The sequence below is a fragment of the Tachysurus vachellii genome, chromosome 1 (assembly GCF_030014155.1).
Source record: "Tachysurus vachellii isolate PV-2020 chromosome 1, HZAU_Pvac_v1, whole genome shotgun sequence".
Taxonomy (NCBI): Eukaryota; Metazoa; Chordata; class Actinopteri; order Siluriformes; family Bagridae; genus Tachysurus; species Tachysurus vachellii.
Window position 1 is genome coordinate 8,721,388 of NC_083460.1, and position 14,333 is coordinate 8,735,720.

At 37.7% G+C, this 14,333-nt stretch overlaps 2 protein-coding genes across 3 annotated transcripts in view; both read right to left on the reverse strand.

The window, feature by feature from the left end:
• LOC132846570 (CD48 antigen-like) overlaps positions 1-3,676 on the reverse strand; it is an 83,126-nt gene extending 79,450 nt beyond the window's left edge. For both annotated transcript variants that reach the window (XM_060871297.1, XM_060871295.1), the window contains exon 1: positions 3,584-3,676. In XM_060871297.1, the coding sequence (XP_060727280.1) occupies positions 3,584-3,638 (55 nt within the window). In that variant the 5' untranslated portion in view covers positions 3,639-3,676. The remainder of the gene's footprint in view (positions 1-3,583) is intronic.
• Positions 1-14,333, reverse strand: part of LOC132846528 (SLAM family member 9-like) — a 57,450-nt gene that overhangs the window by 9,108 nt on the left and 34,009 nt on the right. The gene's annotated exons all lie outside the window — the stretch shown is intronic.

Genomic DNA, 14,333 nt, shown 5'->3' on the forward strand with positions numbered 1-14,333 from the left:
TATCTAGTAGGGTAAAAAGAAATGCTATTTAGAATACAATTTACATATAATATAATCCAATAAGAATATTAAGCTATATGAAAAAGGTACATGTGTATGTGTCAATAAATAAAACATGGTGTGTGTGTGTGTGTGTGTGTGTGTGTGTGTGTGTGTGTGTGTGTGTGTGTGTGCATGCTCACACCTTCAGGAGGGCAGAGTTGTTTCACATGTTTTATCTCTATAGTTGTATTTTTCCAGCTCACTTGGTTGCTATTATTACAAATGATAAAGTTGTTACTAACATACAGTGAGAGGAAATGAAACGTGTCTCCAGATGTTTTCTTTTCCATCATATCACAATTATCATTGTAGCAGTGAGAGGTTACTGAGAGATTCTGAGCTTCACAGGTGAGAGTCACATTACAGGTGTCATTACTTTGGAGAGAAGCAGTAAGGACTGGATTCTCCACTGGATCTGAGACACACACACGCATTACTGTACTGCTAGTCAATGCACACACACATTAATTAATTATTACTTAACTAATAAGGACACTATTTTTGTATCAGTAGTGTATTTTGGCTAAAAAACTTACCCAACACATGTAATTGGTACTTAGCAACAACTTCCTTCGTTTCACCAGCGACTTCTGCTTCATAGATTCCACTATCACTCTTCTGTAAGTTCTTCAGTGTCAGACTGTAGGTTTCCTCATTAAACTCCACCCTTTCTTTATAACTTCCATACACTCTACTTGGAGGATTTCCATTATATCTCACAATGAGAGTTTTTGGTTTAAATGTCCAGTCAATATCTTCACTGACCGTTTCATTTTTTTTTTGTATGTCCAGTTGAACAGAACTGTTAACCAGCTTAAAAACATCATCACACACTGTAAGAAAAGAGCAAAAATAAACTATTTAATTATGTTATGAAGACTATGTTTTATATTTTATATTTCTATAATTTATCAATGAATAAATAACCTATTCATTCAAAAACAGAACGCTAAACAATGGCCAGTCCATATACAGGAGATCTGTGTTATTTTGAACATTGACAGTAGCTATAACAGCATAAGCATATTAAATTATAAAAGTAATTAATTTTCTTTTGCTGCACTCAGTGCCACCTCAAAAGTGTATCATTTTTTGCACAGTCAGACCATAAGTACTGTAACTTAAAATATACTTTAACCAGGCTTTTACAATACAGGTCAGAGTCACAGTAGAATTATTTTTTTTTTAAATTATAGTAAACTAACATTCACAATTTAATATTGCAACAAACTATTAACAGACAACAATGATTCATATGGTCAATATTATAGATGTATAGATATAGATGATCAATGTACTTTGCCTGAATATTTAATGATCTTTAGGCAATGCTGTTATAAATAAAAAAAAAAAAGTAGAAAATAAGAAGTTTTACATAGTCAGCGTAAATGTTTTTGCATTTCAGGACCATTCATTCATTCATTCATTTTCAACCGCTTATCCTAACTACCTCGGGTCACAGGGAACCTGTGCCTATCTCAGGCGTCATCAAGCATCGAGGCAGGATACACCCTGGACAGAGTGCCAACCCATCGCAGGGCACACACACTCTCATTCACTCACGCAATCACACACTACGGACAATTTTTTTTTCATAATTTATTTATATTCATTTACTTATATTTATACATTATTCAGGTAGCATGCTTTCAGGGAAACTTTTAAATCAGTTTTAAAGTGGTTTTAAGTATTAAATAAACTGAAGTTTAATTCATTTGAATAAGTATTTCAAATTTGATTAGCCATTAGTCTTGTAAAAAAGTCCCATAAAACCTGTGTGCACTGGGAGATGTATTATGTAGACCTATGAGAAAGACATCACTTCTTGCAGTGTGGTGATTACAACAACTGCTTAAAGCTGTTTTTTTCCACTAACGTGTGTGGATGAAACAAGTGTAAATGTACAAAGGTAAATGGTATATTTTCTTGTTTTGCAGTTGCAGAGCCGGTTGTCTCATACTCACTATCTTCTGTTTAAGTTTACATTCATGTCTGAGTTGAGATCAGTTGTCAAACCGAGTAGTTGTCTGTCTTGCACTTTACTTTTTATTTTTTAAAGATGTTTTTAAGCATTCAGACCTTTCTAGCATAATTGACACATTGTTTGTTCCCCACTAAGCAGCTCTTCCCCTTTTTGACTGACCAAACTCTACTAAGTAATAAGTAAATTAGTACTTATTTAGTGTCTGATATTGTAAAGTGGGAAACGTATAATCCCTATGTTAATACTAATATATAAATATTATTGAACCATACATTAATATGTGTATTTAATGGAACATGGTAGCTTAGTGTTTAAGCTGTTAAACTGCCGATTGAAAGGTTATGAATTCAAATCCCAGGTCCAGCAAGCTCTCGCTGCTGGGCCCATCAGCCAGGCCCTTAACACTTAGTTGTATAAATGAAATAAAATGTAAGGGTTAGGAGATAGGATAGGTGTGTCAGCCAAATGCTGTAAATGTAAATATGGATGATACCACTATTACTTCATTAATAACTGCAGGATATTGTATATTTTAAGTACAGTATATTGAAACTTTGTGCATTGGGCGATACCAGAACATAGTTTTTACAGTTTTTATATAAAAAACCCTGAGCTTTAAAATTATTTTTAAGTTAAAGAATTTCACATAAAAATAAATAAAAACAAATTTGACAGATTTTTTTTTTCATTTGGTCAAATTATAAAAACAAAATCAAACAAAAAAATCACCTACATTCAAAAATCTTAATAAATACAGATAATAAATTATAAAATATAAATATAATAAAAGCAATTCTAAATATTATGATCATTTTATATTTCTTAAATGAGCCCATTGCTTTGATTAATTAATCTTTGGTTAATACTCAGATAAGAAAAATTGATATTACCTTTATATGCCTTTTTATATAGTATACATTATTAATGTAGTATACATTTCAGTTATAAAGCTCTGCAGTATTAGATCTATGCCAAACTATTATTAAATTATAAAATATACAAGGAATATTTGCCCTCCTGCTCTAAACAGAAACAACCTACGCCCAAACATGAATTGTGAAACTAAGTGCAAGCGGAACAATTCTATGGAAAGAACCTGAGAGTAACCAGAAAAAGACTCTTTTCAAAGAAAAAATAAAGAAACAATCAGATTTTACACTTCCTCAAAATATAAAATATTATAAAATCTTAAATGTATATTTAGCTTACAGCTGCCTTCTGAAATTACAAGTTCAGTCTCAGAAATCAGATTTAAAGAAGTAAGAACTTTCTAATCCATTAACGTGTCACTTTGTCTGAAAGTAGCAGGTTCATACTTTGTGTAATTTGGTGTGTAATATTTGATCACAGCAACTAATTTATAAATTAGTGACTATCATCATTGGCTTTAGATAATTTAGAAAGTTTAAGCACTAGCAGAGTTAAGCAATAATACTATATCCTAAAAGGTAACATTCTTTTTTTGAATACTGTCTGTTATCTAAACTGTAGGTTATAATATACAATAGCAAACACTTTACTGTATTAATTTAGAAAGATTTTAGAAGATTAGTTTACCGGTGAAGGGGACCAAAATGTAGAGAAAGAAGACGAGCTGTATTGCCGTTGCCATCTTGTAACTTATTTTTCAGCGTGGAAGTTGTACTTCCTCCTGTAGCCTCGTTATGGCCCAGCAGCTCACTAAGGAAACTTCATATACGTTTACTTTATTGCCACTTGTCTGAGTAAGTCAAGTGTGAAAGTTGCACAAGTGCAAAGATGTCTTGTGGCTGTTATATTTGTTTCATTTGTCAGTTTTATTTAGTTGAATTTTAATTTGTGAATACATGAACCTTTGTCTTGTGAACCAGTTGAAAAGGAAAAATGGGATAACTATATCCATATTTTTTTTTTTAATTTTATATTCTGGGGCATTCAATAATATGGGTAGAAAGTGGATTTTTAGTATAAAATCTTTTTACATTCTTTTTTAAAACATTCTTTTTTTGTTCCTTTTTTTTTATTAAACAAATTGTTCTTTTTTAAGAACCCTTTTATTAAGCAATAAAGTAATAATTTTAGATAAAAAAAAAAAATAATGACAACTGATATATACAAGTCCAAATACAAATACTATTTATAGAACTTTATGGAAATTAATCTGTGTTTCATTATGCCATGTACAGAACTATGTAGTAGTTTTAAAAATTATGTTAATGTAATTCCCATTTGTGGTGTCTATTTTAAGTTATACTTCCTACTTTATGATTAAGACTTTCCACAGAGTATTTTAAATAAAAAATGAAACCAGGCTTGGGCATGCTGTGAAATGAATCAACTCAATGGCAGTGTAAAGGAGATATTGATTAAAATAGTAGTGTGTTGGATGTGACACTGTTGTAGTCTTTTGTAAAATAGTCTGGGTTTAAGAGGAGTCCAACATTGAATGAATTCTATGCATTTTGAGTTTCATTTAACTTTTTTAGTATTAACTGACCACATGAATTTTTTGAAGGGTGCTAAAAGATTTAACCCACACCAAGCCTGCTGGTTCCTTTTCTTGAATCATTTTAACTTTTGTATATTTTAGCACTGGTGACAACTGGTAGATTTTAAAGAATCAGAATCAGAATCAGAATCAGATTTATTGTCCAATTTTTTTTTTTTTTTTTTTTTTTTTTTTTTTATTGGCCAAGTGTGTTGACACACACAAGGAATTTGGTTCCAGCAGTTTGTGACTCTCAAAGATACAGACATAAATAACACTATACTATACAAGAAAACAATGCAGATGATGAGATATAATTTAGTCAGGATGAGTATAAAATATGAATATAGAATGAATAAAATATCTAAAATATGAGTATAGAATATGAATGATCAGTTATGTACATAAAGTGTGGGGGTGCAAATAACAATATTGTGCAATATTATGCTTTTTGTGCAATATACAGCAGCAATAGTGTGTAATATGTGTACTGACAGTCCTGATAATGCAGTACTTATGATAAGAAGCAGTGAATATAATTATGGTGAGTTGTTGATCAGGGTGATTGCCTAGAGAAAGAAACTGTTCCTGTGTCTGGCAGTTCTGTAGCGCCTACCAGAAGGGAGGAGCTGAAAGAGGTTATGTCCAGGGTGCGAAGGGTCAATAGTGATTTCTCCTGCCCGGTTTCTGGTTCTTGTGTCGTACAAGTCCTGGAGAGTGGGCAGGGGGTCGGCAATTATTTTTTCTGCTGTTCTAACCATACGTTGCAGTCTGTTTCTGTCCTGTTTTGTTGCTGCACCAAACCAGATGGTGATGTGCACAGGACAGATTCTATGACTGCAGTGTAGAACAGCATCAACAGCTCCTGTGGCAGACCATACTTCCTTAATTGACATAGAAAGTACATCCTCTGCTGGGCCTTTTTGATGATAGAGTTTATGTTGCACTCCCATTTCAGGTCTTGGGAACTGGTAGTGCCCAGAAACTTGAAGGCCTCCACAGATGACACTGGGCTGTTGGACATTGTGAGGGGGAGTAGTGTTGAGGGGTCGTTTATAAAGTCCACTATCATCTCCACAGTTTTGAGGGTGTTTAGCTATAGACTGTTCTGACTGCACCATAGAACCAGCCTCTTCACCTCCTGTCGGTATGCAGATTCATCGCCATCTTGGATGAGACCAATGAGCGTAGTATCATCTGCAAATTTCAGGAGTTTAACAGTTTGGTCACTTGAAGTGCAGTCATTAGTGTAGAGGGAGAATAGCAGTGGGGAGAGGACACATCCCTGTGGAGCGCCAGTACTGATTGTCCGAATGCTGGATGTGACACCTCCCACCTCACCTCCCTATTGTTTCCTGTCTGTCAGGAAGCTGGTGATCCACTGACAGATGGAAGGGGTTATAGTTATAGGATTATAGGTTATAGAAATTATTGTATTAAAAGCCGAACTGAAGTCAACAAACAGAATCCGGGCCTATGTCCCTGGGCAGTCCAGGTGTTGCAGAATGTAGTGCAGCTTTAACATGTAAATGATAGGAAGGGAACGGTATCCCTAGCACTGCAGGTACTAAATTCTTTTTCATTTTATATAAGTTGATCATTCCCAAATACAGTCAATGATATTGTGAATGTAAGCAGAATTACAACAGCTGCCCCTTCAAGAACAGGCTCACCAAAATGTTTTTCTTCCCACTCTGGAGAATACCACACAAATCAAGGAAAGACTTTTTTTGGCTGTATCAAAGGTAGTCAATGTGTGCATCCAGGCACCAACTAATAATCTTTTTTGTAAACAGGAAAGGATTTCATTCAATTACTGTTCAGGTTGTGTGCAATGCAGAGATTCATTTTTTTTTGTGGCAGCACCTTGGCATACATGCCTCTTGAGGTAAGTGTGTAAGCAGGAAAGGCAAAACAAATATTGTGAACTCATGGACAAAATCTATCATTTAATGCTGAGTTGGCATGCTCAAGCACAGGCAACTGGGGTTTATGTTTGTTTAAATAAGAATCATCCCTAATCCCTGTTTATTTTAGCATTAACTAAACAAATAACTATTATAACTATTATAATATTATAACAAATAACTAACTAAATAACTATTTAACTTAATCTGGTATTTGCTAATAACATTTGCATTGTCAAGGCAGAGTTGGAAGATATCAGAAAATAACCCACAAAGAAGGATGCTCTCATCAGAAGCAATGTAATTAGGCTGATCAGTATCCAAAAGAATTGCAATAAGAATTAAATAGAAAAATAGAATAATATTTTATTCTAATGTGATCGATATAAATTCTGTAGCAAACATATAACTGTCAGGACAGTTGGTTTCACTGTGATGTAAATTTGCATTGAAAATGTATTTCAATTTAAGTTCATTTATTGTTTAAATAATGTATGTTATACTTAGGAGCTTATATGTGACATGTACCCTCTGAAATGTTTAAAGTTCTCTGTAAGTAAGGGGCTCTTTAAGTAAAATTTGCTATTGAGGCATAGCAGGTCACATTTTCTCACTGAGATGAGAGAGGGACTGTGGCATTGTGGAGACACTGAGAAATGTTTATTTGAACATATTTTGTCTTTATTTTCTTGTAGGTTTCTGCTAAAAAGAAAGAGAGAAACAAAAATAAACAATGAAAGGACATCTGCATGAAGCGTGCCCATTATTTTATTAGACCTGTCCAGCACTCACTCTCTCACTCATTTTCTACCGCTTATCCGAACTACCTCGGGTCACGGGGAGCCTGTGCCTCAGGTGTCATCGGGCATCAAGGCAGGATACACCCTGGACGGAGTGCCAACCCATCACAGGGCACACACACACACTCATTCACTCATGCACTCACACACCATGGACAGTTTTCCAGAGATGCCAATCAACCTACCATGCATGTCTTTGGACCGGGGGAGGAAACCGGAGTACCCGGAGGAAACCCCCGAGGCACGGGGAGAACATGCAAACTCCACACACACGAGGCGGAGGCGGGAATCGAACCCCTAACCCTGGAGGTGTGAGGCGAACGTGCTAACCACTAAGCCACCGTTCCCCCCCACCTGTGCAGCAGTAATTATAAATATATTTGTATTGATTACATTATGTATGCTGAGAAATAAAATACAATTGCTGATGTATATATTTATTTAGATGCACTGGATTTATTCAGGAATTTACAGTATATTTATTTAGTTGTATGGATATACTGGGATTATTAAGATGTTGATAAACACATTGTCATACTTTTGAATTCTTTGCAAAATATATAGCTTCATTAATATAAAAATAGCTTCGTAAATTTGTGTAAGCTGTTCCGCACATCCAGTGGAAAAAGGTGTATTACTATTACTATTTATTAGCCTTTATTTTTCAAGTATAAATTGGCAATGTTACATAAATGTTTAATGAACTTGCATTTTAAGTGGAAGGAAAACCAGTGTTCTACAGTGTCAGCTTGCTTATTCTTGTTTATTCTGTTAAACCTATAAAGTTGGGAAATCCCTGTGACACTGTGACAGAGGTTGCACTTCAAAACCAAAAAAGATTTACTGCAATTTGGCTGAACTGAACTTCTCACTGGCTTCTCAGAATGCACCCTTACTTCCTCATTCACAGTCACCAGCTTACTGATCACCCTCACATGTTCACAGTTGCACATTCACTCACTTAATTCCCCATTAAAAGTAGCTCATTCAAAGGCATTGTGCAGTATATGCTCTTTGTTCTTTACCTGACATTAATGAGCATTTGTTTAATTGATCGTCTCTCTGGTTTTTGATATTGCTTCTACCTAAAGCTGTGGGTTGAATGCCTGAGCTGTGCTTGTTGTTTTGACATTCAGAAGAAGATGCTTCTGGACTTGCAAACAGGACAATGCTTAGAACCTGGATTTATCTGCACAACATGCACTATTTCTACCAGATTTGTTTGCAGAGCAAATATTGGACTACATTTGCACACATTGGCACATCTGCACTTTATTTATAGCAGTCATACTGTTCTACAACCAAATTGCCATTTACATATTTATATTTTTCCATGTCTTTTAAGAATTTATAAAACGCCAAACTTTAAGAATATTGTTCTGAAACATCTACAGAAAAGCATTTAGTGACGTGAGAGTGGTTAAAATCATGTTTGAAAAATATCCTATGTATCCACAACCAACTGTATAACAGTTGCTTTTTCAAGTACAAATTGAAAACATTGCTATTTTATGCCCAACATGTTATTAGCACCATGTATCTCTGGTGTAAAAGGAAGGATGTGGTTGAGTTTTCTACATGTGGGCTCAGCTTTAAGATAAGATAAGATATACCTTTATTCGTCCCACAATGGGGAAATTTCTCTGCTACAACAGCAAATAGAAAGAAATGCAAATATATAAAAAGAATAGAGGCATAAAATAATATAGAGTATATACATAACACAGTGTATAAACACAAAGAAGAAAAAAGAGACCATGAGTAAGTAGTTACACTAACAGACATATTGCACACAGGTAATATTGCACATTTTTCAAAATTTCTGTTATTGCATGTGTTGTTTGAATACTTTGTTTTCATTGCAGTTAAACAGTAAGCCAATGTGTAATTATGGTGACTGGTTCACTGGGAGCAGCTTTCATTGTAAAGTCTAATAGCAGAAGATAGAAAAGACCTTCTGTATCGCTCCTTCAGACACTTAGGATGTAACAGTCTGTCACTTGAAGGAGCTGCTCAGAGATGAAACCATTTCATACAGGGGGTGAGAGTCACTCACTCACTCTCACTTTTCTACCGCTTATCCGAACTACCTCGGGTCACGGGGAGCCTGTGCCTATCTCAGGCGTGATCTCAAGGCAGGATACACCCTGGACGCAGGGCACACACACACACTCATTCTCTCACGCAATCACACACTACGGACAATTTTCCAGAGATGCCAATCAACCTACCATACATGTCTTTGGACCAGGGGAGGAAACCGGAGTACCCGGAGGAAACCCCCGAGGCACGGGGAGAACATGCAAACTCCACACACACAAGGCAGAGGCGGGAATCAAACCCCCAACCCTGGAGGCTTAACCACTAAGCCACCATGCGCCCTGGTGAGAGTCATTCTCCAGCAATGATGATAGTTTTGCTACCATCCTCCTTTCTCCCACCTCCTGTACAGTGTCCAGAGGAATCCCCAGGACTGAGCTGGCCTTCCTGTGAAGTGTAAGCCTCCTTTGAGTTTGCATAAAATAAATCCAATGTTTTATTTAAATTTACTTATTGCATTTAGCAACCAGGCTTTTGTATTTGACAACTGAAAAAAAGAAAATAAATTAAGCAAACATTATTCATGTGGCTCTTATTGTCATTTTGACCATATATAGCTGATAAAGTACACAGAGAAATGAAATAATGTTCATCCAGGACTGTGGTGTGTGCAACCTTGTGTAAATAATGTAAGACAAGAGACAAGAGACTATAATAAACTACAAGGCAGATATAATAGAGGTACATCAAAATAGTGCAGACCAGTAAACAGCATGTAGCAGCATTTAGAAAAAGTATGGTTGTATTGTCTGAAAAAAATCAGCTTGTAGTAGCATTTAAGAAAGTAGAAAAAATCTGACCTGCAAAAATTGCAGACTGAGTGCAAAGATGAACAGTATACTGTAGTAGATTGCATGTGTGTTATTTCAAACCTTGAAAGGCTTGAAGGAAGAAACTGTTGCACAGTCTGGTTGTGAGAGCCAGAATGCTTCTGTACCAGGTTTGTATCATGTAATGTGTTGTCATGTCAGTCTGTGAAATTTCAAAAAGCAGTTCTTCTTTGCTGTGAAATAAATGTGTTGATTATATTTTCTACACATCACTTTTGGTGATCCTGTACACCCAGGAACTCTTCTGGAAAGCCAATGTGACATATTGTTTAAATAGATCCTTCTCTTTATATTGTTGGGACATCCCACCAATGATTTGTCCCCTTTCAAATCTCTTCTTAACATCATTTCAATTTTATTATGTTGTAAGCTGTGTAGTGGAAATTTTAAATATATCTTTAGGCATGCATGTGCTCGATAAGTGTGTGGCCTTGTTGAGGTGATAATGCAAAGGGATACATCTTCAGTAACCAGGGAGGGTGCATGAACACACACATACACACACACACACACACACACACACACACACACACACACACACACACAAACACACACACACACACACACACACACACACACACACACACACACACACACACACACACACACACACACACACACACACACCCCTCGGGTACAAAAGGGAGAGCTGCAATACTACAATTTGCCTCTTCACTGTGTAGACTGTGCACTGTATGGAAGATGCATTTTGCTGCAGCAAATAAATTCTTTCTTTACTTCTTTGCTTTTACCACCACCTCTGAGTCTGAGTGCATTTTATACATCTAGATCGAAAATGCCACCACATTTTTGGAGGTTCCACCAAGATCCCTCTTCTGTATGCCAGTCTCGAGGTTGGTCCCTGATCGGTCTGGCCCGGGCCAACCTGAAGACGGTTACTAGTGGGGAGAGATCTGGGCAATCATGAGACTGTCCCAGCAACGGGACCGCGAGCTAAGTGGTAAGGTTTTGATTTATTTATATTCTCGATTTTTCCATCTTCAGACAATCTGCCTCAGGGATATAGCATATAATATGTGGGCAACTGAGGCCCAAACCAGATCACGCAAAACAAACACACAAACTAACAAATCTTCTTCTCTTCAGTGTTTTAAATCTCTACGCCACCTCAGACTCCTCCACAGCCAAACATTAACCAACCACCACCCTGTTACACGGCTTCTACACCTACCCAACAGCCAGTTTACTCTCCAGCGGGATATTATACACACTGACGCGTACAAAGAAATGCAGATTTCAAAGGGGCGAGACCAGATGATCCTCTTTCCAGGTGAAACAGATCTACATGGTGGGCACAGCTCACTGCTTCACCCAGACGGTAAAAACGTTTACCCTCTATTACGTTTCCTTACGTAATTGTGTATGTTTTGGAGTCTTTGTGGTGTTTTCTTCTTCCTTGTTTTTTTTTCTCTCTTTTATTTCTCTCTGCTAAGCAGCGCTTCAAATCATCCGCAGCTGTACCAATCATCGGCAGCATGGCTTACCTGCTATACGGCATGCCGCAGATATAAAACAGCAGAGAGACACAGCTCAGGAGAGCTTTTCCTTATCCGCTATCCCAGCACCATGGTTGTTGTATTTGCTATTAAGCAGTTGGTGAAATGTAAACCTAACGTGTGGTTACAACGACGTTACTGTTGATGTGCTTGTATTTGCTATTTAGCAATTGGTGAAATGTAAACCTAACATATAGTTACAACGACGTTACTGCTGATGTGTGAGTTTGCCTCTGTAACCCTGTGTAGGGGGATGGGCACAGATTTATTTGGATTAATACCCCTTCTATATTTTTCACCTGTTTTTCTTTAGTCAGGGAGAGAGGTATGAATTCATTCATTCTTTCATTCATCTTCTACTGCTTATCCGAACTACCTCGGGTCACGGGGAGCCTGTGCCTATCTCAGGCGTCATTAGGCATCAAGGCAGGATACACCCTAGACGGAGTGCCAACCCATCACAGGGCACACACACACACTCACGCAATCACACACTAGGGACAATTTTTCCATAGATGCCAATCAACCTACCATCTTGGACTTTGGACCAGGGGAGGAAACCGGAGTACCCGGAGGAAACCCCCGAGGCACGGGGAGAACATGCAAACTCCACACACACAAGGTGGAGGCGGGAATCGAACCTCGACCCTGGAGGTGTGAGGCGAATGTGCTAACCACTAAGCCACCGTGCCCCCCAGAGGTATGAATATTGTCTTTAATTTTATTTTAATTTTGGGCAGGGAAGTTACATTGTTAACCTTAAGTAAGTTTCTGTTTAGTTTGTTGTTTTTGGCATTTGCTCTCTCCTGATGCCTTGGTTGGTTAGGCTTATTTACTCTAACATTTGTATATAATTTATATTCATTGGCTTTTGGTTTAGCCCTGAGCAATAAACTCAATTTAAGAATATTTTTGGTTTGGTGTTCTTTCAAATGATGGTGTTAAATAGATGGGATTTCTGTGAATCTTTATGAGTATTATCAATTTAAAAAGTGAGAAGAGCTGGGATAGAAGAAAAGGAAAGTTCTCATTTTCTTGTTACGTTCTCAATAACCCCTAGACACTTTGAATTCGTAACACCTCCGTCATGCAAATGCCAATGATGGAGATAGCGGGTTCAAACGACATAGAAGATACACTAAAACAACTGCCAGACCCAAGGGAAGTGGGAGGTTGAAAGTTTGGAGATGAACTGATCTGATTTTGCAGAGAATTTAGACCCATGGATCATAAACTACGACGGCTCATGACCTGCGACACCTCATGATGAGAAAACTCAGCACTGACATGTCACGGTTGCGCTTTGACTGGCCAGAAGGAACTCAGGTACGTCACATTAACTGGAATAACGGCGAGAATGCTGAATTCAGAGACTTAGTAGCAGACCTGGATGAAGCTCTTGACCAAGCCTCTCCAGTAAAAATAGACATAATAAAAATCTCAAGAGGACAAAGAAACAGTCTCCAGATATCTTGCACGATTGACAGAAGTAGATGACGCTCACAGCGGCCTCGAACACCCTGATAACATGGCAGCAGCTGCTGATCTCACACCATACGAAGCACATCTGAGAAACAGTTTCATAAATTCAAGACAAGTCAAGGAAACACCATCTCACCATGGTTCAGTTGTCTGAGGCCCAAGGAGATTCTACCAGAGGGAGGGGTCATGATTTTTCCGTTACTGACATCACATGCATCACTTCCCCTTCTCAAACAGACTACATAACACCGGAAGCTCTGCAATGAACTGCACACCTACACAGACACGAACCAGATGAGAGCTATGAGAAAGAGTGGTTTAGGAAGTTAGATAGGCCATATATACTGATGTTGAAACATTTCATATGGAGTGAGCACAGATGTGCTGTAGAGGTAGACTGTTAAAAGCTGGAGTTATTGTGCCATGTCAGATGTCTCTTGTGCTAACCCCACTATTCCCAGTAAAGAAAATAAGAGCTCCAGAAGAGCCAGAGGAGTGGAGATTTGTACAAGATTTAAAAGTGGTTAATGATGCTGTAATGAGAGTGTGTGTGTGCCCTGCGATTGGTTGGCACTCCGTCCAGGGTGTATCCTGCCTTGATGCCCGATGACGCCTGAGATAGGCGTCATCGGGCTCGAGTGACTCAAGGTAGTTCGGATAAGCGGTAGAAAATGAGTGAGTGAGTGAGTGAGTGAGTAATGATGCTGTGATCCAACGAGCACCAAATGTCCCAAATCCATAAATCTTGTTCTGAATTTCAGCAGACAGTGCATGGTTTTCCATGCATGGTTTTTTGCAAATGCAATCTTTAGCGTACCGGTACACCCAGATAGACAGTTTTGCATTGCATTTTCCTTTAATGGTAAAGTTTATACTTTTACGTGCTTACTGTATGATGAAAAATTGTAGGCTACAGTGAATTAACTCAGTTGGTACCACATGCAGTGCTGCTTTAGGAACAAAAAACAGCACATATGATGACCGCACAATGGTTGACAAATAACACTTAACACTGCCACTCTTCTTCCCACAGAGCAGGATGGAGATCCTCATGATTGTGTAAGTGTGGTTAATGAGGTTTGTAGCCCAAGACCTGATTTGCAGGAGACACCACTGACCAACCCTGATCTGGAACTGTTTGTGGACGGTTCAGTATCCAGGAACTCAGAAACAGCTCAAAACTGTGTGTGGTTTCCAGTATTCA